The sequence below is a fragment of the Coregonus clupeaformis genome, chromosome 11 (assembly GCF_020615455.1).
Source record: "Coregonus clupeaformis isolate EN_2021a chromosome 11, ASM2061545v1, whole genome shotgun sequence".
NCBI classification, from domain to species: domain Eukaryota; kingdom Metazoa; phylum Chordata; class Actinopteri; order Salmoniformes; family Salmonidae; genus Coregonus; species Coregonus clupeaformis.
In genome coordinates, this window is record NC_059202.1 from 30,499,010 (window position 1) to 30,519,853 (window position 20,844).

Genomic DNA, 20,844 nt, shown 5'->3' on the forward strand with positions numbered 1-20,844 from the left:
AAATGTTGCAATCATAGTTTTCTTTTCTTCAGTAATATATTATTAATCCCAGGCCCTATTGTGTTTGTAGAAGCCCAACTATGGTCTGGGAAAAAAATAAAAATGTCAAACAATTCTCTTTATAGCCTTTGAATGCATTCATTTAAGATGTTGTGTGAAAAAAAATAAACATTTAGCATTTTCTTGTTTTCTGAAACAATATTACAGTGGCATGAGTAGAACTTGTGTTAAAGCCGGTCCATAGAGAAAAGAGGAAATCCCAGAACACCTCTGCAAAGTGTGGACGTCATCGTTGTCATCTGAAGTAGGTCCCAGATTTTCTTCTTGTCCCAGCCAGTTTGTATTGTTTGGACTATATAGATAGTGGGTGACAGATGCTATGTATGTTGAATACGGTTACAGTAAACATGGCAAATAAAGGAGAAGAGATGTGGGGAGAAGGTGATACCTCTACGTACAGTCGGTATCTGTCTGTGGATGGAGTAGAAACATCCCACCTCTGATAATAACTCTGTATACAGACTTTATATTGTTAGTCATACATTTTCTATCAGCTCCTGTCTCTCTCCCCCTGTCATCAGCAGTCACACAGCATACATTCTTATAGTCAGATTTAGCCCCGCGTGACAGGGAGAGAGAGAATTATAGGTTAGAAGGAAGAAACCCTTAGAGTTCCCACAACCAAAAAGCCCTGGCTCTGCAGAAATCTAATAAAGGTCACAAATTGGAAGAGAGCCTCGATCTGACACGGTCTGTCTCAGGGAGGCTGGCTATAGAGTCCTTCCTGGGTAATCCTGAGTCTGGCAGGGCTGGCGCCAAGCCTGCCCCCATGCCTGCTCCCATGCCCACCCCAATGCCCACCCCCATTTCCACCCCCATGCCCATCCCCAGAGATGTAACAGTCCCCGGGAGGGAGGCTAGAGGTAACGCCCCCACAGACATCTGGTGGGGAAGCACCATCCTAAGAGTCACAGCGCTCCTGACCCCTGCAGGGCCCGAGTGGGTATGAGGGGGCCCGATGGAGGTGGAGGAGACACGGATGGACTGTGATGGGCAGGGGGCCACGGGCTGAGCCCCTCCCTGGGGCAGGGAGGGCTGAGAGGCGGACAGTGCCCTGGCGTCCTGACTCAGACTGCCCATGTGCAGAGACCGGGTGCTGTTATGGGTGTTGGGCCTGTGTGTGGGGCTGGGCATGACTTTCTGGACCAGGGAGAGCTGGGAGCCAGAAGAGGGGCTGTACTGGAATGTCCGTCCCCCAGCAGTTAGGGGGCTCTGGATGGGGGGGCTGGAGAGGGCCGTGGCGAATGCACCACTGGCGTGCAGCTGGGGATGCATGGTCTGCTGGGTCTGGGGGGGAGGGGAGGCTGGCACTGGGCTGGATACGCTCTGCATCACCTGGAACCTCCGCACCATCCGGGGGGACTGCAGGGCCCCAGCCCCTGCCAGAGGGCCTACCATGGGGGGACAGAAGCTCATGGCCACAGCCTGCTGGAGTGTGGCGATGGCTGAGCTCTGGGGAGGGCCAGGGGGGGTGAAGATGCCACCATGTGTGGGTGGGTTGGACATGGACATGGCACGGGGCCTCTGCAGGTCCACCTGCTGCACCATCTCACGGTCATATTTCACAATCTCCTGGATCATCTCGTTCTCCCGGTTGTTGAAGAAGCCCGAATTGAGGTCATGCTGAACCTTGTGCATTAGGATGGAGTTCTTCTTCCCTGAGGAGGAGAGAAAGGAGAGGAAAGATGAGACTGAGCAGACACTGTTCCTCTGTAGAATCAGCACAATCAATATGTTATACAAAGTCATAGCCAAATGGTTCAATGAATACTCCTGATAGTGCCCTACAGTAATATAATTCTCCCCCCCCGATTAGTTGGTATTAGAGCAGTTGCTGGCATAGCAGAACAGAGTCTGGGGAAGCTGGAAGCAGGACAGACAAGTATTTATACATTGTTTCAGCCTGCCTATCTGGAGGTTTGTCTGTAATTGAATTCACAGACGGTAATTTTGCACTGACAACGGAAGAGACGCTCAAGCATCAGTATGTGTGTCAGTGAGTTCACTGTAGATGTTTTTACTCGTGTGTGTTTGTGTTGTGTGTATTCCCCCCAGCTGAATTGTAAACACACACACACACACACACACACACACACACACACACACAAACAAACACACACACACACAGATATTTTGCTGTGAGGATGGGTGGCCAGTGTTTTTGCAGAGTCAACCAGAGCAGACGTGAGGAGGAGGAACACGTGCCTATGGCATGAGTGTGTGTTTGTGTGTGTGCGTGCGTTTCTGTGTGTGTGTGTGCATGCTTGCGTGCGTGTGTGTTTGTGGTGTCTGTGTGGGTCTGGGTTGGTGGTGATGCTGGGGGAGAAACCAATTTGCAGCTGAAATTGCTTCCTTCACGGAGCTCACACAGGCAGCCAGTGAGATCCCAGATCCATCTCTCTCATCTCCCCAGCTTTCAAAACATTTCTAATTGAACACATAAAAAACATATCTGATTATTACTTCCGCCCCCCTCTCATGTTTCTGAGTTGCATCTTTACGCTTTGTTTTTCCCATCAGCAGGGGATTTTCAACTTGTCCATCTCTATAGCGCAACACCCACATAAAAACATCAACATTGGGCTCCAACTGGTACATGAGATAGTCTGAGGGACTGGGAGGAGATGGGACACACAGTACAGTCTGACAGGAACATTAACTCAGTCCCTCTCTCATTCAAGCTGCATAACTAGCTGGTATGATACAACTTAGTCCAGTTCACAGCAGAGTGGGTGGCTGCTCTGTACAATAGCCTACACGTCAAGTCAAAAAGGCTAATTGCATGATGAGTCTTTAGGGTCAGGATAGAGTTCAGTGAGTCCAGTCTACTCCCAGCAAGCCAAAATTGGTTCCGTGAAAGTTCCCTGAACATTCGTTAGGTCCGGCAAATGTTCTCATAACACAAAAAGTGTCCAGTCGTCCTGATGATTATAGAATGTTTGTATAAAACATTCGTCTGATGTTGCAAAAACTTTCCTAGAACACATTTAATCTATTCTTTAAAGGTTTTCCAGAATGTTTCATTAGATTGTGGGAACAGTCTGTTGAGAACATTGTGGGGACATCACAAACGATACATACACAAAACACAAAAACTGTCTAGTTGTGTGGATGATTCAACAATGTTTCTTTTAGGGTGCAAAAAACATTCTGCTGATGATGTTACAAGAACATTCCCAGAACACATTTTTCCTGTTCTTTAAAGGTACCCAAAATGTTTCATTAGGTTGTGTGGATGATTCTGCAATGTTTCTTTTAGGGTGCAAAAAACATTCACCTGATGTTGCAAGAACGTTCATGGTACATATTTAATCTGTTCTTTAAAGTGGAAATGACAGCATTTTAACTACTTTGCGATATGAAACAAACAGACAATCATAATATCAGTCAAAAATATACAATTCCCAGTTTATGCTACAAAATCTACTTTATGTTTTAAAAATAGGTTCTATTTGACTCAACATTCCATGACATACACTAAGGCATTGTTGGCAGAATAGATGTATGCAGTTCAATGCATGATTAATATAATTCACCAATTCATTTCTTGGTAGTCCAATAAATATTGCTATCAGGTTGTAAATCAAAGCTGGCCTGGTACATTGTTTGCTGCCTCAATTCGAGATGCACTGTTTCAGTTTCAATGACTAGATATTTTGGACAAAAACTGACGGATGTAAGGCTGGGAATGTAAATACATTCAAACTAGTCAGTCATAACGTGGCTAATAGGCTAGCGTATCTATTTATGTAGCGAGCTAAAAAAACACGGAGCCTAACATTAGCTAGATAGCTATCTGCTAGGAGGATGTCATGTCATGTCATTGGAGTGGGTCAGTGACTGACTTTTTCCCCTCATATCATTTTTCTGTGGCTATACACAGCTAGAGATGCAGGTGTCATTTAGTTAGCTAGCAAGAACTTGAACGACTGTTATCCAGTTAGTATATCTCTTGCGTTCGCAAATTCACTCTGGCTATCTACTCCGATTTCAGAGCACTCTCGTCTGAGTGTTCCAGAGCGTAGAATAAGTGATGAATTTACGAACGTGCAACACCCGCTGATGACTGGTGACAGTAAAGTTGGGCAAAAAAGTAATAGTTAGTCACGAATGCTCTAGATAACATGTAAACAGCCTACCCAGCTCTGCTACAGTGAGTAAAATGGTCAGAGTGAGGTGTTTTCTCATTTGTGTCTGGAAGTAGCTAGCTAGCAAGCAAGCCAACTTTAGCCAGTTAGCTTGGGTGCAGGCAAGCTGCAGAAGGACGAGTAGGCTACAATTCCCTATCATTTATCAGTGCAATTTTGACAGCCAACTAGTTGAAAAAGTTTGAGAAGGTTTATCTAATGTTCCTTCGTTAGATTTTAGCACATCTTGCTCTGGCTAGCATAATGTTTTGATGTTGTTAATGTGCATAACTGAGGGAGAGAGAGAGCCTGCCTTTTCATGGTTGTTTGATCACTGTAAAGTTCCCAAATGTAAGAGGACTCCTGTGGTATTAACATACAGTGGGGAGAACAAGTATTTGATACACTGCCGATTTTGCAGGTTTTCCTACTTACAAAGCATGTAGAGGTCTGTAATTTTTTATCATAGGTACACTTCAACTGTGAGAGACGGAATCTAAAACAAAAATCCAGAAAATCACATTGTATGATTTTTAAGTAATTAATTTGCATTTTATTGCATGACATAAGTATTTGATCACCTACCAACCAGTAAGAATTCCGGCTCTCACAGACCTGTTAGTTTTTCTTTAAGAAGCCCTCCTGTTCTCCACTCATTACCTGTATTAACTGCACCTGTTTGAACTCGTTACTTGTATAAAAGACACCTGTCCACACACTCAATCAAACAGACTCCAACCTCTCCACAATGGCCAAGACCAGAGAGCTGTGTAAGGACATCAGGGATAAAATTGTAGACCTGCACAAGGCTGGGATGGGCTACAGGACAATAGGCAAGCAGCTTGGTGAGAAGGCAACAACTGTTGGCGCAATTATTAGAAAATGGAAGAAGTTCAAGATGACGGTCAATCACCCTCGGTCTGGGGCTCCATGCAAGATCTCACCTCGTGGGGCATCAATGATCATGAGGAAGGTGAGGGATCAGCCCAGAACTACACGGCAGGACCTGGTCAATGACCTGAAGAGAGCTGGGACCACAGTCTCAAAGAAAACCATTAGTAACACACTACGCCGTCATGGATTAAAATCCTGCAGCGCACGCAAGGTCCCCCTGCTCAAGCCAGCGCATGTCCAGGCCCGTCTGAAGTTTGCCAATGACCATCTGGATGATCCAGAGGAGGAATGGGAGAAGGTCATGTGGTCTGATGAGACAAAAATATAGCTTTTTGGTCTAAACTCCACTCGCCGTGTTTGGAGGAAGTAGAAGGATGAGTACAACCCCAAGAACACCATCCCAACCGTGAAGCATGGAGGTGGAAACATCATTCTTTGGGGATGCTTTTCTGCAAAGGGGACAGGACGACTGCACCGTATTGAGGGGAGGATGGATGGGGCCATGTATCGCGAGATCTTGGCCAACAACCTCCTTCCCTCAGTAAGAGCATTGAAGATGGGTCGTGGCTGGGTCTTCCAGCATGACAACGACCCGAAACACACAGCCAGGGCAACTAAGGAGTGGCTCCGTAAGAAGCATCTCAAGGTCCTGGAGTGGCCTAGCCAGTCTCCAGAACTGAACCCAATAGAACATCTTTGGAGGGAGCTGAAAGTCCGTATTGCCCAGCGACAGCTCCAAAACCTGAAGGATCTGGAGAAGGTCTGTATGGAGGAGTGGGCCAAAATCCCTGCTGCACTGTGTGCAAACCTGGTCAAGACCTACAGGAAACGTATGATCTCTGTAATTGCAAACAAAGGTTTCTGTACCAAATATTAAGTTATGCTTTTCTGATGTATCAAATACTTATGTCATGCAATAAAATGCAAATTAATTACTTAAAAATCATACAATGTGATTTTCTTGATTTTTGTTTTAGATTCCATCTCTCGCAGTTGAAGTGTACCTATGATAAAAATTACAGACCTCTACATGCTTTGTAAGTAGGAAAACCTGCAAAATCGGCAGTGTATCAAATACTTGTTCTCCCCACTGTATGTGTCGAGTAAAGCTTAAACCATGCATTTAGATTGTAGGTAGGTATTGTAGTTAGGTATTGTAGGTAGTTTATCTAGGTAGTTATTGTAGGTAGTTATTGTAGGTAAGTATTGTAGTGTATTCGGATGAGCCCGGTGAAGCACGAGGCTAGCTAGCTAACCCACTACCTGGACCATTAAAGCTAGCTAGCTAGCGGGTAGCAACACCGCAGCCACTGCTAGCTGGCCAACTATACCAGCTAGCAGTACTGTAGCAACTAAATACATTTCAACGGAACAATTTGATTAGTGTAAAGTTAGCTAGCTACATAGTTGTCTTGGTATCAAAGACAAAGGTGTAGTATAGAGAAACTATCAAGGTTAGCTAGCCAGCTACATTTTCAAACAGTCAACACCACAGCCACTGCTAGCTAGCCAACATTACCAGCTAGCAGTACTGTATCATTTTAGTCAATGAGAATTTTGCAACGTAAGCTTCACTTTCTGCACATTCGAGATGTGTAGTCCATTTGTGTAGCTAGCATGACTGACTTTGTGCTAGCTAGCCAACGTTTAATTACTTCTGCGTTATGAAAGGAACTAGACACGGACATGAATGATCCATTGGTAGTTTGTTGTAACCAAGTATTGGTGCTAAACCGTGTGTTATTGGATGCTAGCATGCTAGTTAGTTATGGCGTCATAGGATACGGTGCCCTGGGCGGTTTTCACAGAATAATACTGTACCAAGTTAGCTAGCTGAATAAACTAAGTTAGTCTATTCCTGGAAACATTGAACTACTGTAGATTACAGCAATTATAATTTCTAAAGTGGAAGTTGGAAGAGTTGTATTTGAGTGTTTCAGTGAAAGGTTAGTGAGGGAGGCCTCGTTTCCCCAGATGTTTAGTTAATTTCATTCCGATCTCCTTTGCATTAGTGTAGCCTTTTCTGTAGCCTGTCAACTATGTGTCTGTCTATCCCTGTTCTCTCCTCTCCGCACAGGCCATACAAACGCCTCACACCGCGTGGCTGCTGCCTCTCTAACCTGGTGGTCCCTGCACGCACGGCCCACGTGGAGTTCCAGTTCTCCGGCAGCCTCTGGAACTGCCTTTCTGCAGCCAACAAGGCAGAGTTAATCTCAGCCTATGCTACCCTCCAGTCCCTCGACTTCTTGGCGCTGACGGAAACATGGATTACCACAGAAAACACTGCTACTCCTACTGCTCTCTCCTCGTCTGACCATGTGTTCTCGCATACCCCGAGAGCATCTGGTCAGCGGGGCGGTGGCACAGGAATCCTCATCTCTCCCAAGTGGACATTCTCTCTTTCTCCTCTGACCCATCTGTCTATCTCCTCATTTGAATTCCATGCTGTCACAATCACTAGCCCATTTAAGCTTAACATCCTTAAAATGTATCGCCCTCCATGTTCCCTTGGAGAGTTCATCAATGAGCTTGACGCCTTGATAAGTTCCTTTCCTGAGGATGGCTCACCCCTCACAGTTCTGGGTGACTTTAACCTCCCTACGTCTACCTTTGACTCATTTCTCTCTGCCTCCTTCTTTCCACTCCTCTCCTCTTTTGACCTCACCCTCTCACCGTCTCCCCCTACTCACAAGGCAGGCAATACGCTTGACCTCATCTTTATTAGATGCTGTTCTTCTACTAATCTCACTGCAACTCCCCTCCAAGTCTCCGACCACTACTTTGTATCCTTTTCTCTCTCGCTCTCCTCCAACACTACTCACTCTGCCCCTACTCAGATGGTAATGCGCCGTCGCGACCTTCGCTCTCTCTCTCCCGCTACTCTCTCCTCTTCCATCCTATCATCACTTCCCTCTGCTCAATCCTCCCTCCAATCTCCTGATTCTGCCTCCTCAACCCTCCTCTCCTCCCTTTCTGCATCTTTTGACTCTCTATGTCCCCTATTCTCCCGGCCGGCTCGGTCGTCCACTCCTGCTCCGTGGCTTGACGACTCATTGCGAGCTCACAGAAAATGGAGGAAAACTAGACTCCCTGCCGACCTGTCATCTTTTCACTCCCTCCTCTCTACATTTTCTTCCTCTGTTTCTGCTGCTAAAGCCACTTTATACCACTCTAAATGTCAAGCCTCTGCCTCTAACCCTAGGAAGCTCTTTGCCACCTTCTCCTCCCTGCTGAATCCTCCCTCCTCCCTCTCTGTGGATGACTTCGTCAACTATTTTGAAAAGAAGGTTGACGACATCCGATCCTCATTTATTAAGTCAAATGACACCGCTGGTCCTGCTCACACTGCCATACCCTATGCTTTGACTTCTTTCTCCATTCTCTCTCTCCAGATGAAATCTTGCGACGGCCAGCCGCCCAACAACCTGCCCGCTTGACCCTATCCCCTCCTCTCTTCTCCAGACCATTTCCGGAGACCTTCTCCCTTACCTCACCTCGCTCATCAACTCATCCTTGCCCCTGGCTATGTCCCTTCCGTCTTCAAGAGAGCGAGAGTTGCACACCTTCTCAAAAAACCTACACTCGATCCCTCCGATGTCAACAACTACAGACCAGTATCCCTTCTTTCTTTTCTCTCCAAAACGGTGACCCGATCCTGTAGGTTCATGCTCTACAACATTCGCAGAGTACGACCCTACCTTACACAGGAAGCGGCACAGGCCCTAATCCAGGCACTTGTCATCTCCCGTCTGCATTACTGCAACTCGCTGTTGGCTGGGCTCCCTGCCTGTGCCATTAAACCCCTACAACTCATCCAGAACGCTGCAGCCCATCTGGTGTTCAACCTTCCCAAGTTCTCTCACGTCACCCCGCTCCTCCGCACACTCCACTGGCTTCCAGTTGAAGCCCGCATCTGCTACAAGACCATGGTGCTCTGGATAAGAGCGTCTGCTAAATGACGAAAATGTAAATGTATACACTTGGCACATATAGCCACTGGGTTTTTTCCCATTCTTCAAGGCAAAACTGCTCCAGCTCCTTCAAGTTGGATGGGTTCCGCTGGTGTACAGCAATCTTTAAGTCATACCACAGATTCTCAATTGGATTGAGGTCTGGGCTTTGACTAGGCCATTCCAAGACATTTGAATGTTTCCCCTTAAACCACTCAATTGTTACTTTAGCAGTATGCTTAGGGTCATTGTCCTGCTGCTGGAAGGTGAACCTCCGTCACAGTCTCAAATCTCTGGAAGACTGAAACAGGTTTTCCTCAAGAATTTCCCTGTATTTAGCCATCCATCATTCCTTCAATTTCCCAGTCCCTGCCGATGAAAAACATCCCCACAGCATGATGCTGCCACCACCATGCTTCACTGTGGTGTTCTCGGGGTGATGAGAGGTGTTGGGTTTACGCCAGACATAGCGTTTTCCTTGATGGCCAAAAAGCTCAATTTTAGTCTCATCTGATCAGAGTAGCTTCTTCCATATGTTTGGGGAGTCTCCCACATGCCTTGTTTGCTTATTTTTTTATTTAAGCAATTACTTTTTTCTGGCCACTCTTCTGTAAAGCCCAGCTCTGTGGAGTGTACGGCTTAAAGTGGTCCTATGGACAGATACTCCAATCTCCACTGTGGAGCTTTGCAGCTCCTTCAGCATTATCTTTGGTCTCTTTGTTGCCTCTCTGATTAATGCCTTCCTTGCCTGGTCCCTGAGTTTTGGTGGGCGGCCCTCTCTTGGCAGGTTTGTTGTGGTGCCATATTCTTTCAATTTTTTTATAATGGATTTAATGGTGCTCTGTGGGATGTTCAAAGTTTCTGATATTTTTTTTTTTAGAACCCAACCCTGATCTGTACTTCTCCACAACTTTGTCCCCGACCTGTTTGGAGAGCTCCTTGGTCTTCATGGTGCCACTTGCTTGGTGGTGCCCCTTGCTTAGTGGTGTTGCAGACTCTGGGGCCTTTCAGAACAGGTGTATATATACTGAGATCATGTGACAGATCATGTGACACTTCTGAAGGTAATTGGTTGCACCAGATCTTATTTAGGGGCTTCATAGCAGAGGGGGGAATACATATGCACGCACCACTTTTCCATTATTTATTTTTTAGAATTTTTTGAAACAAGTTATTTTTTCAATTTCACTTCACCAATTTGGACTATTTTGTGTATGTCCATTACATGAAATCCAAATTACAGGTTGTAATGCAACAAAATAGGAAAGACGCCAAGGGGGATGAATACTTTTGCAAGGCACTGTAAATATCTTCTTATGTGGCATTGACATTAGTGACCTGCTTGAAACCAATAAATACATTCTTAAAATAAAGTGGTGATCCTAACTGACCTAAGAGAGGGAATTTTGACTAGGATTAAATGTCAGGAATTGTGAAAAACTGAGTTTAAATGTATTTGTAAACTTCCGACTTCAACTGTAAAATACTGAGCCTTTGATCCAGGAGACTTCTGCTGTCAGTAAACCTAGCAAATAGGTAAACAGCATGCAAATTTAACAGAATATTCCTCTTCCCGTGTTCCCCTATGCTCTGTTCAGGTTAGATGTTAGCCTGTTATCAAAGACCAAAGACACCTGAATCTCCTCCAAATGTGTGAAATGAACAGCTCGTACAGTTGAAGTCGGAAGTTTACATACATCTTAGCCAAATACATTTAAACTCAGTTTTTCACAATTCCTGACATTTAATCCTAGTAAAAATTCCCTGTCTTAGGTCAGTTAGGATCCCACTTTATTTTAGTAATGTGAAATGTCAGAATAATAGTAGAGAGAATGATTTATTTCAGCTTTTATTTATTTCATCACATTCCCAGTGGGTCAGAAGTTTACATACACTCAATTCGTATTTGGTAGCATTGCCTTTAAATTGTTTAACTTGGGTCAAACGTTTTGGGTAGCCTTCCACAAGCTTCCCACAATAAATTGGGTGAATTTTGGTCCATTCCTCCTGACAAAGCTGGTGTAACTGAGTCAGGTTTGTAGGCCTCCTTGCTCGCACACGGTTTTTCAGTTCTGCCCACACATTTTCTATAGGATTGAGGTCAGGGCTTTGTGATGGCCACTCCAATACCATGACTTTGTTGTCCTTAAGCCATTTTGCCACAACTTTGGAAGTATGCTTGGGGTCATTGTCCATTTGGAAGACCCATTTGCGACCAAGCTTTAACTTCCTGACTGATGTCTTGAGATGTTGCTTCAATATATCCACATAAGTTTCCTTCCTCATGATGCCATCTATTTTGTGAAGTGCACCAGTCCCTCCTGCAGCAAAGCACCCCCACAGCATGATGCTGCCACCCCCGTGCTTCACAGTTGGGATGGTGTTCTTCGGCTTGCAAGCCAACCCCTTTTTCCTCCAAACACAACGATGGTCATTATGGCCAAACAGTTCTATTTTTGTTTCATCAGACCAGAGGACATTTCCCTCAAAAGTACGATCTTTGTCCCCATGTGCAGTTGCAAACCGTAGTCTGGCTTTTTTATGGCGGTTTTGGAGCAGTGGCTTCTTCCTTGCTGAGCGGCCTTTCAGGTTATGTCGATATAGGACTCGTTTTACTGTGGATATAGATACTTTTGTACCTGTTTCCTCCAGCATCTTCACAAGGTCCTTTGCTGTTGTTCTGGGATTGATTTGTACTTTTCGCACCAAAGTACATTCATCTAGAGGAGATAGAACGCGTCTCCTTCCTGAGCGGTATGACGGCTGCGTGGTCCCATGGTGTTTATACTTGCGTACTATTGTTTGTACAGATGAACATGGTACCTTCAGGCGTTTAGAAATTGCTCCCAAGGATTAACCAGACTTGTGGAGGTCTACAATTTTTTTTCTGAGGTCTTGGCTGATTTCTTTTGATTTTCCCATGATGTCAAGCAAAGATGCACTGAGTTTGAAGGTAGGCCTTGAAATACATCCACAGGTACACCTCCAATTGACTCAAATAATGTCAATTAGCCTATCAGAAGCTTCTAAAGCCATGACATCATTTTCTGGAATTTCCCAAGCTGTTTAATGGCACAATCAACTTAGTGTATGTAAACTTCTGACCCACTGGAATTGTGATACAGTGAATTATAAGTGAAATAATCTGTCTGTAAACAATTGTTGGAAAAATTACTTGTGTCATGCACAAAGTAGATGTCCTAACCAACTTGCCAAAACTATCGTTTGTTAACAAGAAATTTGTGGAGTGGTTGAAAAACGAGTTTTAATGACTCCAACCTAAGTATGTAAACTTCCGACTTCAACTGGCAGGTGGCGGATGCAGGGTCCGTTTTGTAAACATCTGAAGTGAAGTCACTTGAACGAGGGGTGACATCAGCATCACATTGACCTTAGAGGAACGGGGCTTGCCTGCTCCGTTTAGTAAAATGTTATTGTTACGGATACAGGTATCCTGTGTTTTTGTGTGTTTCTCTCCTTCTGCCCTAATCACAGGTGTCCTGTATGTTCCTGATTGGTGGTCGTTGAGGTGTCTGCTGATTGGACCAATCAGTGAACATTCCTGTTAATTGCACCACCTGTTATTCGTTTGTTCAATCACACATCCCATTTTATAAAAACCAGACTTGTGTTTGTTGCAAGAGAGAGAGACTTTTTGCCATATGTGAGTATGGACACGGTGGTGTCCTGTGTGTTGTGTACGCACTAAGTTGTTGGTTACCCTGTTGGTAACATTATTAGAATATATTTCTTTACCTGAGTGTGGATACTGTTGTATCCTGTGTACTTATTTAATTGCTGATTACCCTGTTTAGTAGCTTTGTGTGTTTTTTTGGGAAAAGGGGGGTTTAAGCTAGTTGCCCTTGGGCGTACATTACCCGTAGGAAGAAATCTGTCTATAAACACCAGTTAGACCTGAGCGGACCACCCACTGTATTTTTTTGTATGGTAGCAGTAGCCTAGCGGTTCTTCAGGCAGGCTAGATCAGTTTAGGGGGTTTTACACTATTGTTTCATTTCTTGGGTCCTGCTCAGCCCTTTTTCCCAAACCCTTACCGTGTGTTCATAAATAAACACTTTGTGTTTGACGGTAGTTCATGGTAGTTGTGTCTTATTTGTTCTCACTATTCCATGCCACACTTATAATTTACATGAATTTATGTTACGGGTCTCATGTCCATCCACCCTAGATGTTTAGAGCCACGGGGTTCGTAACATAAAGTGGGGGCTCGTCCGGGATCCTATCTATCCCATGCTACTCATGTAAATTAGTTAGTGTCTGGTTCAGTGTTGAGCTTGGCAGCTGTCCTACCTAGTAGGATGGCTACTTTTGAGTTGGAGGCCTTTTTGGAAAACCCTACGTGGGGGGTTTTTGAGAATTGCCGTAGAGTGGATCTACAGGTTTTGGCTGACCACTTTTCTGTACCGATATCAAGGGTTTTAGTGAAAGCCGAAGTGAGGAAAGCAGTGTTAGAAATATTGTTAAACGAGCGAGTGCTTGAGTTACCGCCGCCTGAGTCTGCTGCTCCTGTAGGGGATGTGGTTGCTGTTCCTGTAAGCCCATCAGTGTCTGAGGACGAGACTAAGGCTCCAGCCACATTGCCCCGTTATGACCCCCTCTCCCCACTGACTGACAGTGATGCCAGGATGGATGTCCGCTCGACACGGCTCCAAATAGAGGCGGAAGAGCGGGCACAAATCAGGCAAGACAAGCTGGAGATGCGTAAAATGGAGCTAGAGGCAGAACAGGAGACGCGTAAGATAGAACAGGAGACGCGTAAGATGGAACTGGAGACGCGTAGGCTTGATCAAGAACTGGAGACGCGTGAGGCTTGATCAAGAACTGGCGATGCGTAAAATGGAACTAGAGGCAGAAACAGCGAGGTTAGTCTCTGCTAATACTATGCCTGCTAGTGAGCCATCCTCACCAGCTGTGTCATCTGCTACGTTTGATATTAGTAGGCAGATCACCTTGGTACCTGTGTTCAGGAGTCAGAGGTTGATTCCTATTTCAGTGTTTTTGAACGTATAGCGGTAGCATTGAAATGGCCCGACGAGGTATGGTGCCTATTACTTCAGTGTAAGCTAACAGGTAAAGCCCAAGAGGTTCTGGCAGCGCTACCTCTTGAAGACAGTTTGAATTATGAGGTGGTCAAAGCTACTGTTCTTCGTGCCTATGAGCTTGTTCCTGAGGCATATCGACAGAGATTTAGGTCTCATAAAAAGTCTCCTACTCAGACTTATGTGGAGTTTGCTAGAGACAAAGGAAATCTGTTTGACAAATGGCACAGTGCTAGTAAGGTAACTGATTTTAACTCTCTACGGGAGTTAATCTTGTTAGAAGAGTTTAAAAATTGTTTACCGGAACGCATTGTAGTTTATCTGAACGAACAGAAAGTATCCTCACTGTCGGAAGCGTCTGTATTGGCAGACGAGTTTGTGTTGACGCATAAGAGCGTGTTTTCGGCTCGTACGGAGAGCCGGGCTGCGGAGTTGCTAACTTTTAATCCTAGTCGACCAGCAGTACATCCAGCACGCCCAAAAGATGTGCGTCACTGTTTCTATTGTCATAAGGTGGGACATATAGTTAATGATTGCTTTCTGCTAAAACGCAAACCGGGGATGCCTCAGCACGCCAGGCCGCCAACGGGTGTTGGGCTGATTCGTGACGGTTGTAAGGCCGGAATCAAGACAGAAGCCTCATAGTGAATGTGGTTTGAAAGTCCCTGTCCCAGATCACAGTTATGAACCGTTCATTTTTGAGGGGTTTGTTTCTATATCAGATGATGAAGCGTCTCAGCGTCCAGTTAGAATCCTCAGAGATACTGGTGCGGCGCAGTCGTTCATACTAGCTGATGTGTTGCCCTTGTCTAATAATACATATTGTGGTTCCAGTGTGTTAGTACAAGGAATTGAAATGGGTTTCGTCCCAGTGCCATTGCACTTTGTGAACGTACACTCTGAGTTAGTCAGTGGATTGTTCAGAGTTGGCGTACGTCCGATGTTGCCAGTAAAAAGGGGTGACCTTTATAATGGGCAACGATATTGCCGGAGGAAAGGTAATACCCATATTGGAGGTATTGGATAAAAGTGACCAGTCTCTCTCCGAGGAGCTGGCACAGGGTTATCCAGATGTGTTCCCGCTTGTGCTGTCACACGTGCTCAAGCACGACAAGTGGGTGAAGTGGTAGATTTGTCAGACACGATTCTATTCAGAGAGTGTGACCCAGAGGATAGTTCGGGTGCTACCTCTGGTAAGCTGGTGCAGTCTGACCAACAGCCCAGAGAAAGGAAGAAGGATGTGGAACTTGTTGCTGAAGCAATACAGTTACCAGTTACTCGTGAGCAGCTGATCGCTAACCAACAGGTTGACATTAGCCTGGCTAAATGTTTTTCTAGTGTTGTCTCAGAGGACGAGCTAAAGAAGAAAAACATGGCATACTTCATTGATGGTAATCTCCTCATGCGTAAATGGACATCCCATGTTGACGCTGGCGGAGATTGGAATGCTGTTTACCAAATAGTGATTCCTACAGCCTTTCGACAAAATGTTTTATCCCTCGCTCATGATCACCAGTGGTCCGGACATCTGGGAGTCACCAAGACTTATGATCGAGTTTTGCGACATTTCTTTTGGCCTGGCTTAAAACAAGATGTGGCTCAGTTCTGTCGGACTTGCCACACCTGTCAAGTAGTTGGGAAACCGAACCAGGTTATTTCCCCGCGCCTCTTTGTCCCATACCGGCCATAGGTGAACCATTCGAACATGTGATGGTTGATTGTGTTGGACCATTACCAAAAACAAAATCTGGTAACCAGTTTATGTTGACAATTATGTGTGTGGCCACCAGGTACCCAGAGGCCATTCCTCTGCGAAGGATTACTGCTCCAGTGGTGAGTAAAGCGTTGATCAAATTCTTCTCAACTTTTGGATTACCTAGGGTGATACAAACTGATCAGGGTACGAATTTCCTTTCTAAACTTTTCAAACAAGTGTTAAAATCCTTGTCAGTTACACACCGTGTGTCAAGCGCATATCACCCAGAGTCTCAGGGTGCGCTTGAACGTTGGCATCAGACCCTGAAGTCTATGCTCCGTAAATATTGCTTGGAATCTGAGAAAGATTGGGATGAGGGAGTTCCTCTAGTGTTGTTTGCTGTCCGTGAGACAGTACAGGAATCCCTAGGGTTCAGCCCAGCTGAACTGGTGTTTGGACACACCATGAGAGGACCTATGAAAGTCCTTAAGGATCAGTTTTTGTCACAAGAGTTGTGTGTGAAAGAAAATGTGTTGGACTACGTTAGTCGCTTTCGTGAGCGCCTACATGCTGCCTGTGCTCTAGCAAAGGAAGCGCTGTCTTCCTCACAGAAACGGATGAAACGACACTATGACACACAGGCTGTTTCCTCGTTCACTGCAGCCAGGTGACCGAGTTCTTGTGTTGTTGCCTGTGCCAGGAGCGTCATTGTCAGCACGTTTCTCTGGTCCTTATGTCATTGAAAAGAAACTAACTGAAACTGACTATGTGATACAGACTCCTGATAGAAAACGCCAATCTCGTGTGTGCCACGTTAACATGTTGAAGACATACCACAACAGACCCGTCACTCAGGTAGACAGTCCAGAGAAACTGGCCGAGTCGGCTGTCTCTGTTGCTGCTACGGCTGTAGTGGGAGGTAATGTTAATGATGTGGACGGAGATGGTTTGGAGTTGCGCAATACTCAGCAGCAGTGTGCTAGATTGCCCAATTCAGAGATGCTGTTGTCTCTCCCGGCAAGCCTGATTCATTTAACGGACAGACAGTCAGATGATATTGTGAGACTGTTACACAGCTTTCCATGTCTTTTTAATGATGTTCCTACATGTACAAATGTGTTAGAACATGACATTAATGTTGGAAACGCTGCACCTATCAAGCAACATCCTTATCGTGTCAACGTCGCTAAGAGAAAGATAATGAGGGGTGAGGTCGGTTATTTGCTGGAGAATAACCTGGCTATGCCAAGTTCAAGTCCTTGGAGTTCTCCGTGCATTCTGGTTCCTAAACCTGATGGGACATCCAGATTATGTACGGACTATCGGAAAGTCAATGCTGTCACAGTGCCCGACTCGTTCCGTTACCCAGACTGGATGACTGTATTGATACTGTTGGTGCTGCTACTTATGTAACCAAATTAGATCTTCTAAAAGGTTACTGGCAGGTGCCGTTAACCCCACGTGCCTCCGACATCTCTGCCTTTGTGACCCCAGATCACTTCCTACAATATGCTGTCATGGCATTTGGGATGCGGAACGCACCAGCCACTTTCCAACGCCTGGTTAACACAGTATTGGCTGGAGTTCCTAATTGTAGTGCTTACCTTGATGATCTGGTAATTTATTCAACTGAGTGGTCTGATCATGTTAACACTCTAAGGGTAGTGTGTGAACGTCTAGCAACCGCTTCTCTAACCCTGAACTTAGCAAAGTGCGAGTTTGGGAAGGCCACTGTTACTTATCTTGGTAAACAGGTCGGCCATGGTCAGGTGCGCCTGTAGATGCCAAGGTCTCAGCTATAAACGCATTTCCCGCACCTACCACCAGAAGAGAGCTACGCCGTTTTTAGGGATGGTTGGCTACTACCGTAGTTTCTGTAAAAATTTCTCTGCGGTAGTTGCTCCATTAACGGATTTGCTCAGTCCGGCGAGAAAATTTGTATGGTCTGAAGATTGTTGTACTGCTTTCAACACTGCTAAAGCACTCTTGTGTAGTACTCCTGTTCTTGCTGCGCCAGATTTTGAGCGGCCGTTTAAACTGGAGGTAGATGCAAGTGCCAGAGGTGCTGGTGCTGTTCTACTGCAGCAAGACCAGAGTGGAGTGGACCATCCTGTCTGTTATTTTTCACGGAAATTTAACAAATGTCAGACAAACTATTCCACCATTGAACAAGAAGCTCTAGCTTTGTTGTTAGCTCTGCAGTACTTTGAAGTTTATGTTGGTTCCAGTGCATTACCAGTGGTAGTGTATACTGACCATAATCCCTTAGTTTTTCTCCACCGGATGTACAACCAGAACCAACGCCTTATGCGTTGGGCACTTGTCGTGCAAAATTATAATTTGGAGATCCGCCACAAAAAGGGGTTAGATAATGTGTTGGCAGATGCTTTGTCTCGTGTGTAATGATCTAGGTTTTTTTTTGTTATCCCGGCAGGATGATTATTGAATTTTGGGTGTTGTGATAGTGATCGTGTGTCGCAAACCATTTTGGTTTGCTCTTTTAAGGGTGGGAGTGTTACGGATACAGGTATCCTGTGTTTTTGTGTGTTTCTCTCCTTCTGCCCTAATCACAGGTGTCCTGTATGTTCCTGATTGGTGGTCGTTGAGGTGTCTGCTGATTGGACCAATCAGTGAACATTCCTGTTAATTGCACCACCTGTTATTCGTTTGTTCAATCACACATCCCATTTTATAAAAACCAGACTTGTGTTTGTTGCAAGAGAGAGAGACTTTTTGCCATATGTGAGTATGGACACGGTGGTGTCCTGTGTGTTGTGTACGCACTAAGTTGTTGGTTACCCTGTTGGTAACATTATTAGAATATATTTCTTTACCTGAGTGTGGATACTGTTGTATCCTGTGTACTTATTTAATTGCTGATTACCCTGTTTAGTAGCTTTGTGTGTTTTTTTGGGAAAAGGGGGGTTTAAGCTAGTTGCCCTTGGGCGTACATTACCCGTAGGAAGAAATCTGTCTATAAACACCAGTTAGACCTGAGCGGACCACCCACTGTATTTTTTTGTATGGTAGCAGTAGCCTAGCGGTTCTTCAGGCAGGCTAGATCAGTTTAGGGGGTTTTACACTATTGTTTCATTTCTTGGGTCCTGCTCAGCCCTTTTTCCCAAACCCTTACCGTGTGTTCATAAATAAACACTTTGTGTTTGACGGTAGTTCATGGTAGTTGTGTCTTATTTGTTCTCACTATTCCATGCCACACTTATAATTTACATGAATTTATGTTACGGGTCTCATGTCCATCCACCCTAGATGTTTAGAGCCACGGGGTTCGTAACAGTTATGATATGTTTACACTCAGGGCTCGGAATTCACTAACCAGGTGCTTTCCGATGATAGCTGAGTGACTGACAGCGTAGCAACACTGGCGGTAACAGCAGCAACTGAGGGAAAACAACTCCCTCCTTCCCACACACGAGAGCATAGACAGCTGTTTAGACAGTGTGCTGAGCAATCACTTTCACAAATGAGCATCACTCCTCCTGAGAGCACATTTAGTGTAAACCCAGGGGAGTATGGCACACTCAGTCATTTTAGATAATAATCATATCTTGCGAATGTCATATCCTTTAGATAGCTATAAAATGTTAATATTACATTTTAAAAAACGAGGGAAATCAAAGATAAATTATTAGTTGCATAGTTACAATAGGTTTCATTGCTAGATATGTTTGTTTTTGTTCTGCTGATTGTATGAATGACACAAAATGCCTCAACTATGCCCATAGCTAATCATGTATCGGTCAGTGGCTTATTTATTGGTCAGTGATCAGTGGTAGGCTGGTCTCACCTATCCGGTCCAGTCGGTCGATTGCCACAGTCTCGAAGGCTCGTCTCATCATGGGGTACTCCTCAAGCACCTCATTAAAGTTATCCACAGACAGGGAGTAGAGACGGCAGTACGTGTCCGCTCGCACACTGGCCGTCCGTCTGCCTCGGGTCAACAGACAGATCTCTGAGGGAGGGAGAGAGAGACAGGAGTGTCAGAGACAGACAGGAGACAGACACAATTACTACTCAGCCAGAGGGAGCATCATTACTGTAACTCAGCTACAGAAACATGTCAAAGAAACATGAGCCATTCGAATGTCATGATCATGACAAAAGTCACTCGGACATGACACACTCATTTATTCCTGTTATTCTAACCTTATAAAACACGGGTACAATAGTATGATTAAAAAACAAAGCACACACAATCCTACAGTATCAATTTATCACACGTGGAAATGGGTAATTTACTGAGGGGATAGCTATAGAGGTTAAATACGGAGAGGAGATAGGCAGTTAAAACAAAGACCCAGCTGTGACAGCTTAGTGAAGGGAGGGAGCTGCAGGGTTGGAGAGGTGGTGGAGCCAAGGTTAATTTCATTCAGGTGTTACCCTTCCTTCTCTGGCCTGTGACTGACTGTTGTCTTGGAAACCACATGCTCTTTTAATTCCGCTGCCTCCCCGGCTCTCCCCCCTCGCTCCCCTGTCACATGTGAAGGGTATCCTCTGGCTCTCAGTGAAGAAAACCCCCCACTGGAATGTAATTTACTGTATGCATTAATTTACTTGTTTTTATACATTTTTATGTTTTCGCCTTTGTGGCTGTGGTAACTAGTGGAAACCCTGCACCGGACAATGGCTCCACTCTACATATCAGCCTCTCCAGCAGTAGGCAAACCCCCCGGGGGCCATGGAAATAGAGGAATTAACAAGTGCTGTCAAGATCAGCTTCCACCGGCGGGATAGACGCCCACACACCATTAAAGAGCAACAAAGGGATGTTCTATAAATGAGTTATACATATACATAATAACCTCGTCACTAAGCCACAGTGACCTTCTCCACCCCAGCCCCCCTCCCCCACTCTCAAAATGGCTCCTTATTCACAGGGTATTAAAGTGTGACCTTGAGTGTCAGCGCGGCCATGTGTCTCTTCGCTATTTAATGGGGGATTTACAGTTCTTCACTAGATTAATGAGACTCCGTTTTCTCAGCTGTGCCGAGCGATGCAGAGGCAAGCAGCAGAACTCACTGCTGGGATGTGACTCTTC

At 45.2% G+C, this 20,844-nt stretch overlaps 1 protein-coding gene across 1 annotated transcript in view; it reads right to left on the bottom strand.

Moving 5' to 3' along the window:
• Positions 1–717: 717 nt before the first annotated feature.
• The window catches only part of LOC121577134 (potassium/sodium hyperpolarization-activated cyclic nucleotide-gated channel 2-like), a 109,961-nt gene continuing 89,834 nt past the window's right edge, over positions 718–20,844 (bottom strand). Inside the window, exons 6-7 of the mRNA XM_045223588.1 lie at positions 19,593–19,757; positions 718–1,718 (exon numbers count right to left, since the gene is read on the bottom strand). Coding sequence (XP_045079523.1) covers positions 718–1,718; positions 19,593–19,757 — 1,166 coding nt within the window. The remainder of the gene's footprint in view (positions 1,719–19,592; positions 19,758–20,844) is intronic.